This window comes from Bufo bufo, chromosome 2 (assembly GCF_905171765.1).
Source record: "Bufo bufo chromosome 2, aBufBuf1.1, whole genome shotgun sequence".
Taxonomy (NCBI): Eukaryota; Metazoa; Chordata; class Amphibia; order Anura; family Bufonidae; genus Bufo; species Bufo bufo.
Window position 1 is genome coordinate 301,259,085 of NC_053390.1, and position 12,967 is coordinate 301,272,051.

The 12,967-nt window shown below is 38.0% G+C and overlaps 1 protein-coding gene across 1 annotated transcript; it reads right to left on the bottom strand.

Annotated features, from left to right (window-relative positions):
• Positions 1-406: 406 nt before the first annotated feature.
• LOC120988991 (olfactory receptor 1509-like) lies at positions 407-2,559 on the bottom strand. The gene is made up of 2 exons (XM_040416832.1): positions 1,655-2,559; positions 407-431 (listed from the first exon to the last, which is right to left on the bottom strand). Exons 1-2 carry the CDS (start codon positions 2,557-2,559, stop codon positions 407-409), a joined length of 930 nt encoding a protein of 309 aa, XP_040272766.1.
• Positions 2,560-12,967: the final 10,408 nt, after the last annotated feature.

Genomic DNA, 12,967 nt, shown 5'->3' on the forward strand with positions numbered 1-12,967 from the left:
GTCATTGATCTACTATGTACATTATACTACATGACAATTTATTAAATCTGAGATTGGAATTTTATCCCAAGCATTGTAGTAAGTAACTTGACTTTTCTCCTGATCTTAATAAAAAAAAAGTCTTTCCAAAAACAAAATTTTGTGCAAATCAATGTACATTAATTATAATGAGATATTAGGCACGGAGTCAGTAAACCTGCACTGAAATCCTATACTGTACATATTAATATAAACATCTATTGAATATTTTCTATTTTGTGCAATTCAAAACAAGATTTTATTGCTATCTATATTCAGTCTCTGAGATGATCCTACTCAGTATGGACATACATTATGTACATTCTTAAAATAATTATCAGGAAGCACAAGTCTTAGGCAGACCTCACACAAATCACTCCTAATCGCTTCATACATACAGTCTGCCTGCTTGGCTTAGCTGAGCAAGCACGTATTGTCAGTAGAACGCTGCCAGACTCCCTGAGAACAAAGGATTGGTCAACTCAAACCCAACTTGCCTGATTCTAATCTCCACTGACATCTGCTGTTGCGTGAGAGTTGAGACACCACCATATACATCAGATGGTCAGTTGGCCCATCCGAAATCAGCAAATTCAACCTACAGACATCTAATGTGGGTGGTGAGCTTTAGTGGTAATGTTGATGGGCATACCCTTATGTTGTATAAAATACTCAAGCAGTGTTTGTTGGATCTTAAATTGGTTGTTCTATGAAAAATATTCTATAGCATTCTAACCAGCACCTGGATATTTTTGTAATTGCATGTAGTTAACAATTTAGTATAGCCACTGAGTTATTTAATACAATCTAGTTGTATAGCATCTTGCTCTTTTTCTGTTGCTGTTTGCTCCCTGAGGTGGACGCCTATGCTCTGTTCCATCCTTCAACTGCAGCAGGAAGGACACACACCTGAGCTGGCAGCTTGAAATAAATCTAGCAAGAGCAACTGGAACAATGAATGATGAGATCTCTGGATCCATGTGAGGTACAGGGCTGGTTCTAGCTTTGTTAGAAAGAGATTGTCATGCACTCTGTTTCTCAAGTTTTAGATTGACCATGGGATAACCGTGGTTGAAATATAAACACTTGAAGCAGACCTGAGAAGTGGTGCTCTATTGTTCAAATGGGTTATCTAAGATATTTAAAAATTAGTATATGAGCAGGGTACATTGTACAAGCTATACTCACTTCATACTCATCACAATCTAAGTTCCTTATCAGTATGTCTTTGAAGTATGGGAGGAAATCCACACAAACACAGGGAGTACATACAAACTCCATGCAGATGTTGTCCTTGGTCGAATTTGAACCTGCAAGGCACCAGTGCTAACCCTTTCCTCGTTATATAACCAACCAAACCAGTCACTGGCCTCAGAGGACACCTACTGCAAATGCACATAAGATCAACTGATGTCAGCGGACACATGCCGTTCTTACACATGTCATATTAAGTTCAAGACAGAAGATCATAAAAATGGCGGGGACGGGATTGATAATGCGGACATTCTTTTTACATAAAAGCTGCATTTGGCTACATATTTTAAGGGGTTATATAGTACCTTTACTTTGCATCTTGATGCTAAAAGACACTTTTAGAAAAGTTCACATCATAGTTTATTTGGCATTTCTCCCCCACAGTTTTTTCATAGCCGTTATCATCTCCTGGTTCCTCAAGGTATAGATAAATGGGTTCAACATCGGGGCTATGATTGTGTAGAACACAATGACCACTTCATCTGATTGAAAAGACTTTGATGGTCTCATGTAAATAAAGACACAAGGTCCAAAAAAAAAGGTCACCACAGTAAGATGGGAAGCACAAGTTGAAAAGGCTTTGTGTCGTCCTTCAGCTGTGCGTATTCTAAAGATAGCCTTACCTATGCCAATATATGATATTAAGACAGTCAAAAAGCAACTTAGTGATACAATCCCACTGTTGGCCACTATCATAGCATCAATCATGGTTGTATCAGTGCATGCAAGCCTGATCAATGGTGGGATGTCACAAAAAAAACTGTCAATTTCATTAGGGCCACAGAATGACAACCCCATTGTTAATGTTGTCTGGATATTAGAATGAACAAAACTAATAGCCCAGGTTACTGCTACCAGCCATAGACAAAGCTGTTTACTCATTATGGTGGAATATTGCAAGGGTTTGCATATAGCTACATAGCGATCATAGGCCATAACTGTAAAAATAAAACATTCTGCACAGGCAAAAAAGTGAAAGAAGTAAAGTTGAGCGATGCAGCCGTTGAACGAAATAGTTTTTCTATCAGAAAGAAAATCAACCAGCATCTTGGGCACTGTTACACTTGAATAGCAGAGATCAATGAAGGAGAGTTTACCAAGGAAGAAATACATTGGATTATGAAGACGATGATCTGCTCTGATAGTCAAAATGATCAAAATATTCCCAATAAGGAGTAAGATATAAGCTAGAAGAAAGATGGAAAAGACAAGGTAGTTGACACTTGGATTAAAGGCAAAAATCACAAAAACAAATTCTGTTACTTCTGTTCCATTAAATTTCTTCATTGTAGATCTTAAAAGATTGAATGTCTGTGAGTTTACTTGATATTGTGATATGTTATAAAAGGAATCCATTGGCCCAGAGGTTATCGACAAGGGTCGTAGTCTACAGCTGAGCCATGAGAAGAACAATCAGTTAATTGGTAGATACAAGCAAGAAAAAATAAGTACAGAACCTAGAATACAATATGTACAGGAAGTTTTATCTTTGCTTAATGATCTAATACTTCAGTTGGAACCATAGTGTTAAAGGGGTTATCCAAAACTAAAAAACTGCCCCCGGGTAACGCTAGGGAGGCTCGTCCCCGCCTGCTTTGGCTGCTCCCCTCCCCCCAGACACCAGATGTTTTTATCCGTGCACAGAGAGAAGCAGCAGTGGCGGTGCGGGGAGCGGGGTAAGTATATTCTGTGTGAGGGGCTCGTCATATGTAGGGGGGGGCAGTTTAACTATTAAGGTCCTTTCACTCGAAGTACAAGGTATATTTTCTGTATTTCAAATACTGACTTTTATGAAAAAAAAAAAAAAAAAACACAAAAAAATCTATAGTGGTAATAACACAAAAAACTGCCATGCTTTAACTTAAAAATTATTAAAAAAGGCACCACAACACAAAAACTAACAAATTATTATTGTCATTATATAAAATCATTTATGAACAAAATAGAGGCAATTGTTTTAATAAGTGAATTCCAGTATTCTCAAACCTTGAATGATAAGGGATTTCCATATTTTATTTTTTATTTTACAATTCAAATTGCTTAAAATAAAAAAATTTGAGACTCTGGATAAAATGTATGATTATATGCAAAGATTTTTTGTTTATAACTTAGATTTTTTTTTAAATGATAAATGAAGACATATATGGCACTAATGCATAGCCTTTTACTGATAAGGTGACTACATGTAACCTGCCAATCCTTTACATGTGTATCCAGTTACGGGGGTATAGTTATACAAAAAAGTACTAACGTATTTGATAACATAACTAAGAAATTCACAGACATACATAATACCAAATTTAATGATGTATATATATATATATATATATATATATATATAGAGAGAGAGAGAGAGACAGAGATAGATAGATAGATAGATAGATACACTGCCTGTCCAAAAAATAAGTCGCCACCTGGATTTAACTAAGCAAATAGATATGAGCCTCCTATTGGATAATTACTGCATAGCCGATTATCTTTCATCTGGCAACAATTTATTTAACCCCAACTGGTGCAATGAGTTGCTTCTCATTTTTTAAACAACCATGTCGAGAGACACATCTCGTGGTCGTGGAAAAGATGTTAGTCTGTTTGAGAAGGGTCAAATCAATGGCATGCATCAAGCAGAGAAAACATCTAAGGAGATTGCAGAAACTACTAAAATTGGGTTAATAACTGTCCAACGCATTATTAAAAACTAGAAGTATAGTGGGGACCCATCGTATTTGAGGAAGAACTGTGGCGGGATAAAAATCCTGAATGATCGTGATCGGCGATCACTTAAACATTTGGTGAAATCAAATCGAAGAAAAACAACAGTAGAACTCAGGGCTATGTTTAATGGTGAAAGTAAGAGCATTTCCACAAACCAGAAAAAAAGGCTTCAATTTGCTAGGGAGCATAAAGATTCGAGCAATGGAAGGTCATGTGGTCTGATGAGTCCAGATTTACCCTGTTCCAGAGTGATAGGTGCATCAGGGTAAGAAGAGAGGCAGATGAAGTGATGCACCCATCATGCCTAGTGCCTACTGTACAAGCCTGTGGGGCAGTGCTATGATCTGGGGTTGCTGCAGTTGGTCAGGTCTAGGTTCAGCAACAGTATGTGCTCCAAGAATGAGGTCAGCTGACTATCTAAACATACTAAATGACCAGGTTATTCCATCAATGGATTTTTTTCTTCCCTAATGGCATGGGCATATTCCAAGATGACAATGCCAGGATTCATCGGGCTCAAATTGTGAAAAAGTGGTTTAGGGAGCATCATTTTCACACATGGATTGGCCACCACAGAGTCCAGACCTTAACCCATTGAGAATCTTTGGGATGTGCTGGAGAAGGCTTTGCGCAGCAGTCAGATTCTACCATCATCAATGCAAGATCTTGGTGAAAAATTAATGCAACACTGGATGGAAATAAATCTTGTAACATTGCAGAAGCTTATTGAAACAATGTCACAGCGAATGCGTGCCGTAATCAAAGCTAAAGGCGGTCCAACTAAATATTATAGTGTGTGACCTTTTTTTTTTGGTGGCTACTTTTTTTTTTGGGACAGGCGGTGTATTTTGTAATTGAGGCTATCTTTTCAATGGATTTTGTTACCAACTTCAAAGACTGTGGGCACCTTCTGAACAAATTGCTATTATTATAATTAGAATGTATTTTAGGTTAAAATCATTTTTGTAATAGTTTTTTATTGAAAAAATTGCAGTTTAGTTTCTGTGGCTTCTGTGTTTCAGAGTACATTTAAACTGCAGAAATTTAGCTGACTGCTCAGTCTCCAGCCTGTCTTACCTCACCTAAATTATATTCTAAGGCTACTTTCACACTTGAGTTGTTAATTCCGGTATTGAGATCCAGAAGAGGATCTCAATACCAGAATTAAACGGATCTGTTTTGATTCTGCACATAAGGATGCATCCATTCCGTTAGGAAGCAGTTGCGTGAAATCAAAATGTAACAAAATGGATCTGTTACTTAATACATTGAAAGTCAATACATTGAAAAAGGCATCCGTCAGCACTGACTTACATTGTTTTCAATGTAGGGTCTGTTTTTCCCCCCTCCCGTTTTTATAACCATACACAAAACCATAGCTTGCAGCGGTTTTGTGTCCAGTCATAAAACAGAATGCTGCCGGAACGGAAGACATCTTGATGCATCCTGAAGGGAAAAGTTTTTTTCTGGTATTGAGATCCTCTGACGGATTTCAATACAGGAAAACAACAACGCAAGTGTGAAAGTATGCTAATCTGTTTCATGTCTAAATTAAAGTTCCCATCACAGCTTTCCGTAGCTGCTTTGTACTGTGAACCATTGAAGCAGCAGAAGCCAAATGAAGAAAACTCTAAAATGAAAAAAAAAAAACATTAAATAAATAAATCTACAGCAAAGAACATGTAAAAAAAAAAAAAAAAAAAAAATGTCTTGCATTGTGTCCATAGTATTTACAGTTATACAGAGGGGCAGTTCTAAACCTGAGTGTGACATCAGGTTAACCCAGATTATCACATCACAAAAGCCATTGAAAAGGTCACTTGAAAGGTCCTTGCCATATGATATTTATGCTGCATAATACAGGTGAAGTGCTTTATATAAATCAAGGTTTCTGTGGATTCTCCTTACCTGTTATGATCCAAAAAGCAATGAAGTCAGATATAAGTCAATCTACTTGGCATCATAAATCAGCACTGCAAACATTCACCTCCATCTTCCTAAGTGATTTCAATACACAGTTGTTTACAACAGCTTTATTAGAAACACATGTCCTTTGGGAAAAATATTTCCTGGAAATGTAGCCAAATCATTTCTACTTATTAATGTTTATAGCAGCTCTCAAGATTCTTGTTATTTTCATAACTCTTTACAGAAGTTTGTCACTCTTGGGAACCTTAGAGTTTAGCTAGCTGCAATTAAAAGTATGGATGAATGTTTCATAGGTCTATTAAGTGTTTTGAAGAGAAAAACTTTAATCAAATCTGCACTGTATTATATTTACTGTACTTTATATTTGAAATAGTTCAGGACTTTAAAAAGTTTATTTTTTTAAAGTAAAAATGTGTTACCAAATTCAAAGACCCATTGTATTTTTATTTTCCCATCTACAGACCTATGTGAGGGCTTGCTATCAGTAGGACAGGTTGTCATTTTATGGGTGCCACTGTGGTATCTACAACTTTTTGAAGATCTTTAAAGTTTTTTTTCTGAGGGACATACAGTTGCGAGAAAAAGTATGTGAACCCTTTGGAATGATATGGATTTCTGCACAAATTGGTCATAAAATGTGATCTGATCTTCATCTAAGTCACAACAATAGACACATTCTGCTTAAACTAATAACACACAAATAATTAAATGTTACCATGTTTTTATTGAACACACCATGTAAACATTCACAATGCAGGTGGAAAAAGTATGTGAACCCCTAGACTAATGACATCTCCAAGAGCTAATTGGATTGAGGTGTCAGCCAACTGGAGTCCAATCAATGAGATGAGATTGGAGTTGTTGGTTACAGCTGCCCTGCCCTATAAAAAACACACACCAGTTCTGGGTTTTCTTTTCACAAGAGGCATTGCCTGATGTGAATGATGCCTCGCACAAAAGAGCTCTCAGAAGACCTAAGATTAACAATTGTTGACTTGCATAAAGCTGGAAAGGGTTATAAAAGTATCTCCAAAAGCCTTGCTGTTCATCAGTCCACAGTAAGACAAATTGTCTATAAATGGAGAAAGTTCAGCACTGCTGCTACTCTCCCTAGGAGTGGCTGTCCTGTAAAGATGACTGCAAGAGCACAGCGCAGACTGCTCAATGAGGTGAAGAAGAACCTAGAGTGCCAGCTAAAGACTTACGAAAGTCTCTGGCATATGCTAACATCCCTGTTAGCGAATCTACGATATGTAAAACACTAAACAAGAATGGATTTCATGGGAGGATACCACAGAGGAAGCCACTGCTGTCCAAAAAAAACATTGCTGCACGTTTACAGTTTGCACAAGAGCACCTGGATATTCCACAGCAGTACTGTCAAAATATTCTGTGGACAGATGAAACCAAAGTTGAGTTGTTTGGAAGAAACACACAACACTATGTGTGGAGAAAAAGAGGTACAGCACACCAACATCAAAACCTCATCCCAACTGTGAAGTATGGTGGTGGGGGCATCATGGTTTGGGGCTGCTTTGCTGCGTCAGGGCCTGAACGGATTGCTATCATCGAAGGAAAAATTTATTCCCAAGTTTATCAAGACATTTTGCAGGAGAACTTAAGGCCATCTGTCCACCAGCTGAAGCTCAACAGAAGATGGGTGTTGCAACAGGACAACGACCCAAAGCATAGAAGTAAATCAACAACAGAATGGCTTAAACAGAAGAAAATACGCCTTCTGGAGTGGCCCAGTCAGAGTCCTGACCTCAACCCGATTGAGATACTGTGGCATGACCTCAAGAAAGCGATTCACACCAGACATCCCAAGAATATTGCTGAACTGAAACAGTTCTGTAAAGAGGAATGGTCAAGAATTACTCCTGACCGTTGTGCCCGTCTGATCTGCAACTACAGGAAACATTTGGTTGAAGTTATTGCTGCCAAAGGAGGTTCAACCAGTTATTAAATCCAAGGGTTCACATACTTTTTCCACCTGCACTGTGAATGTTTACATGGTGTGTTCAATAAAAACATGGTAACATTTAATTATTTGTGTGTTATTAGTTTAAGCAGACTTTGATTGTCTATTGTTGTGACTTAGATGAAGATCAGATCACATTTTATGACCAATTTGTGCAGAAATCCATATCATTCTAAAGGGTTCACATACTTTTTCTTGCAACTGTATGAACAAAAATTAGCAATTTTTATTTGTATGTTGAAACTACAAAATAAAACAATGTAGCTTTTTTATTGTAGCAATAACTGTGGATGTGGTGAAACCAATTATTTGTAGCTCTGTTTATTTATTTTATTTATTTTTAAAATTAAAATCAAAGCAATTTTTGTTACCTTATTTTTTTTTTTACCGTTTTTTTTTCAAAGTCCCATTAGGGGATTTAACCACTGTCTTCTGATTGCCCATATGATAACGTGTTGTACTTATGTATTTCAGAGTATTATGTCACTTGCAGTAAAACTGCCATAATGCCTACAAAGTCAACCAACAGGCAGGATGTTATAGACATTTGTACTAGCACATCTGGGGGCCATCCTTAGGCCCCTGACTACCAGTACAACCCTTCTCCACCCTGTAGTCGCATTACGTGGAGGTCAATGGGTCGAGAGGGGGATCCCTCTCTCTAACCACTTAGATGAAATTATTCAACATTGATTGTGGCATCTACAGGAGTTAATGTCCAGATCTGAAGTTAAAGGAAATGTATTGCCAAAAATTATATATGCCAGTTAAAACCAGATAAAAATATGTATCCTTTTTTGTAATATGATTTTATTTTCTGCTTCTAGATTGTATTTTTTTAATCCTATTTTCTGGTCATTATTATAGGGACGTCCTTCTTGCTGAGCTGTTCTTAACAGCATTTACAAAGCATTAAAAAAAATTCCTTTACAGCAGCCACATGGGCCATAGACACAATGGTCAGGAGGGGACCCTATTGACTTATATAGGATTGCTTTCTAGGCATGCTCTGTGACCGGTGGGTAGGTCATTGTACAAGGGATAGATGAGCTCTCACAATCTACTGAGATACAAAAGAGGTATATATATATATATATATATATATATATATATATATAAAAAGAGGATGCCCGGCTGAATATCTGGAGGGGATGGCTTGAATCTCCTGGATTAGTATCGCAAGCATTGGCAAGAGAATGCTTGTGGGGTCAAGTTTCCATGCTAGGACAAATATTATGAGTTGGGAGAGGCTTTGGCATGACCGGGATGGGAGTTGCAGAATGGCCTTGCCATTCCTGACTAGATAATTGAATGTATATGGGGTTATATTATACTTGCCAAGTATCATAACATAATTCACAGTACTTCTGTGAATTTACTTCTGTATTCAGGAAAATGTGTGTTCTATAAAAATGACAAGACATGCATTATTTGAACTATAATAATGTATTATACTAAGAAGCTATTGTATGAACCAATGTGCAAAGAATGCTTGTGTTTTCCTTGTCGCTGAATATTTTTGGTTGTTATTAAAAATTATACCTGATTTAAAAAAAGATAAGCTCTGACAATCACCTATCTATACACAAAGGTAATATCATTACAGGCAGGTGTAGAATAATATATAACTGTAATAAAGTGATCTATATAGACCAAGAAGTGGCATCAATTATTAGGCTTCGTGGCCAGTGTGAAAACTGCAGGAATTTATGGTTTTTGTTTAAATATAGATAGTGCCAGCCAACATGCTCAAATGATGGTACAGCTCCTGACCCCATTCCATCACTATACTGTAATAGCTCCACGGAACCATGCACTTTCCAAGAACACACTATTGCACTGTTATGAAGCAGGGAAGGAAGAGGTTAACGCCTCATGATGAAAATATACTGTACATCATGGGTGGTAGCCTGAGGCACAACTTGATAGTGCCTGTCAGTATCCTACTGACAGTAAATAGTGCACTGTACTACATAAGTACTATGTGGGCAATCAAAGGATTGCATGTCAAAGTCACCTTCTGGGACTAGTAAATGGTAAAAATAAATTTTAGAAAAAAAAAATCTAATTAAAAATACACCTTTTTCCATTGAAAAATTGCCTTTAAAAAGAAAGTTGCAAGTTCCCCCACATATTTGGTATCTGCGTCCATAATGATCCACACTATACAATAATCACATAATTTGTCCTATATAGTGAACACCAGAATTGCATTTTATTTTTATAATAACTAGAGTTGAGCGGACACCTGAATGTTCGGGTTCGACGAGTTCGGCCAAACTTCACAAAAAAGTTTGAGTTCGGGACACGAACTTGAACCGAACTTGACCCAGAACCGAACTCTATTGAAGTCATGGGGGACCCGAACTTTGGTGCACTAAAATGGCTGTAAAAAAGTCATGGAAAGGGCTAGAGGGCTGCAAATGGCAGCAAAATATGGTTAAGAGCATGGCAAGTGCTCTGCAAACAAATAAGGATAGGGAAATGACTTTAAATAACATAAAATACGTAAAAATAAAATATAATAATCTTGATCTAGGAGGACGAGGTCCATATGGAGGTGAAAGTGGCGGTGGAGGAGGAGGTAGCCTACACAGTTTTTTTGGTTGAAATTTTTTATTTTTTTTGTTTAAATTAGGGTACACCCCAAAACATTGGGAAATATAACCTGTGATAACCTCCTCCAGTCGTGCTAAACAGTACACTGGCTGCAGGGCAAGTCAGCACCTCCAAGGCGTAAAGGGCAAGCTCAGGCCATGTGCCCAATTTGGAGACCCATCAGTCAGTACGTGTAGGCGTGTGCACACATACTGCCCCACCATGTCGCACGTCCCCGTGATGTTCACGATCCAATTGGATATCTTTTCTATCAACTTTCGATGTTTTTTTCTGCACCTACCATGTTGATCACGGTTAGCTGCGAATCATGGTTCCACGCCGGAGAGGGAGCATGAGGAAGGGATACCACATCCAAGGGAGGTCAATGGATAAAATTCAATGTGATCGAGCGGAAATGTGGGAGAAGTTATTAAAACGGAAGAATCGAAGGAAAGGAGGGGGCTCGCGGCAATTACCCACTCCCGACTCAGGGAGGTAGTGACGATAAATAACAATACAGGACTCTTAAGATGACCTGTGTTTGGAATGATTACTAAAAAATTATAGGGAATGTCGCTGGGGTATTTTGGATTTGGAAACGTTAGACAGGAGAGGCCCTGCTGCTGCTTTGTTGACTCTAGATAACCTCTGCCTGATCGCACGTCCGTGTGACGTCCACGATCCATTTGGATATCTTCTCTATTAAATTTCGATGTTCTTTCCTGAGCCTACCATGTTGATCACGGTTATCGGCGAATCAGGGTTCCACGCTGGAGAGGGAGCGTGAGAAAGAGATACCACATCCAAGGGAGGTCAATGGATGAAATTAAATGTTGATCGAGTGAAAAAGTGTGACAAATTATTGAAGCCGAAGCTTACAAGTAAAGGAGGTGGCGCGCGTCAATTAACCCCTTAAGGACACAGCCCTATTTCACCTTAAGGACCAGGCCATTTTTTGCAAATCTGACCAGTGTCACTTTAAGTGCTGATAACTTTAAAACGCTTTGACGTACCCAGGCCGTTCTGAGATTGTTTTTTCGTCACATATTGTACTTAATGACACTGCTAAAATTTGGTCCAAAAAGTTAATTTTTTTGCACCAAAAAATACCTAATTTAACAAAAATTTGAAAAAATTAGCAAATTTCAAAGTTTCAGTTTCTCTACTTCTGTAATACATAGTAATACCCCCAAAAATTGTGATGACTTTACATTCCCCATATGTCTACTTCATGTTTGAATTGTTTTGGGAATGATATTTTATTTTTTGGGGATGTTATAAGGCTTAGAAGTTTAGAAGCAAATCTTGAAATTTTTCCGAAATTTACAAAAACTCAATTTCTAGGGACCAGTTCAGGTCTCAAGTCACTTTGCGAGGCTTACATTATAGAAACCACCCAAAAATGACCCCATCTAAGAAACTACACCCCTCAAGGTATTCAAAACTGATTTTGCATACGTTGTTAACCCTTTAGGTGTTGCACAAGAGTTATTGGCAAATAGGGAGGAAATTTGAGAATTTCATTTTTTTGTCTAATTTTTCATTTTAACCCATTTTTTCCACTAACAAACCAAGGGTTAACAGCCAAACAAGACTGTATCTTTATTGCCCTGACTCTGCCATTTACAGAAACACCCTAAATGTGGCCGTAAACTGCTGTATGGCCACACAGCGGGGCGTAGAGTGAAAGGTGCGCCGTTTGGTTTTTGGAAGCCAGATTTTGCTGGACTGGTTTTTTTACACTATGTCCCATTTGAAGCCCCCCTGATGCACCCCTAGAGTATAAATTCCATAAAAATGACCCCATCTAAGAAACTACACCCCTCAAGGTATTCAAAACTGATTTTACAAACTTTGTTAACCCTTTAGGTGTTGCACAAGAGTTATTGGCAAATGGGGATGAAATTTGAGAATTTCATTTTTTTGCCTAATTTTCCATTTTAACCCATTTTTTCCACTAGCAAAGCAAGGGTTAACAGCCAAACAAGACTGTATCTTTATTGCCCTGACTATGCCGTTTACAGAAACACCCCATATGTGGCCGTAAACTGCTATACGGCCACACAGCAGGGCGTAGAGTGAAAGGTGCGCCGTATGGTTTTTGGAGGCTGATTTTGCTGGACTGTTTTTTTGGCACCATGTCCCATTTGAAGCCCCCCTGATGCACCCCTAGAGTATAAACTCCATAAAAGTGACCCCATCTAAGAAACTACACCCCTCAAGGTATTCAAAACTGATTTTACAAACTTTGTTAACCCTTTAGGTGTTGCACAAGATTTAATGGAAAATAGAGATACAATTTCAAAATTTCACTTTTTTGGCAGATTTTCCATTTTAATATTTTTTTTCCAGTTACAAAGCAAGGGTTAACAGCCAAACAAAACTCATTATTTATGGCCCTAATTCTGTAGTTTACAGAAACACCCCATATGTGGTCGTAAACAGCTGTACGGGCACATGGCAGGGCGCAGA

What these genes read in the sequence shown, in the direction of transcription:
- LOC120988991 (XM_040416832.1), bottom strand. Translation starts at nt 2,559, where the DNA reads ATGAAGAAATTTAATGGAACAGAAGTAACAGAATTTGTTTTTGTGATT. An exon ending in ATAACGGCTATGAAAAAACT is followed by an intron (nt 432 to 1,654) that starts GTGGGGGAGAAA and finishes TGCTCAGCTAAG; the next exon opens with CCAAGCAGGCAGACTGTATG.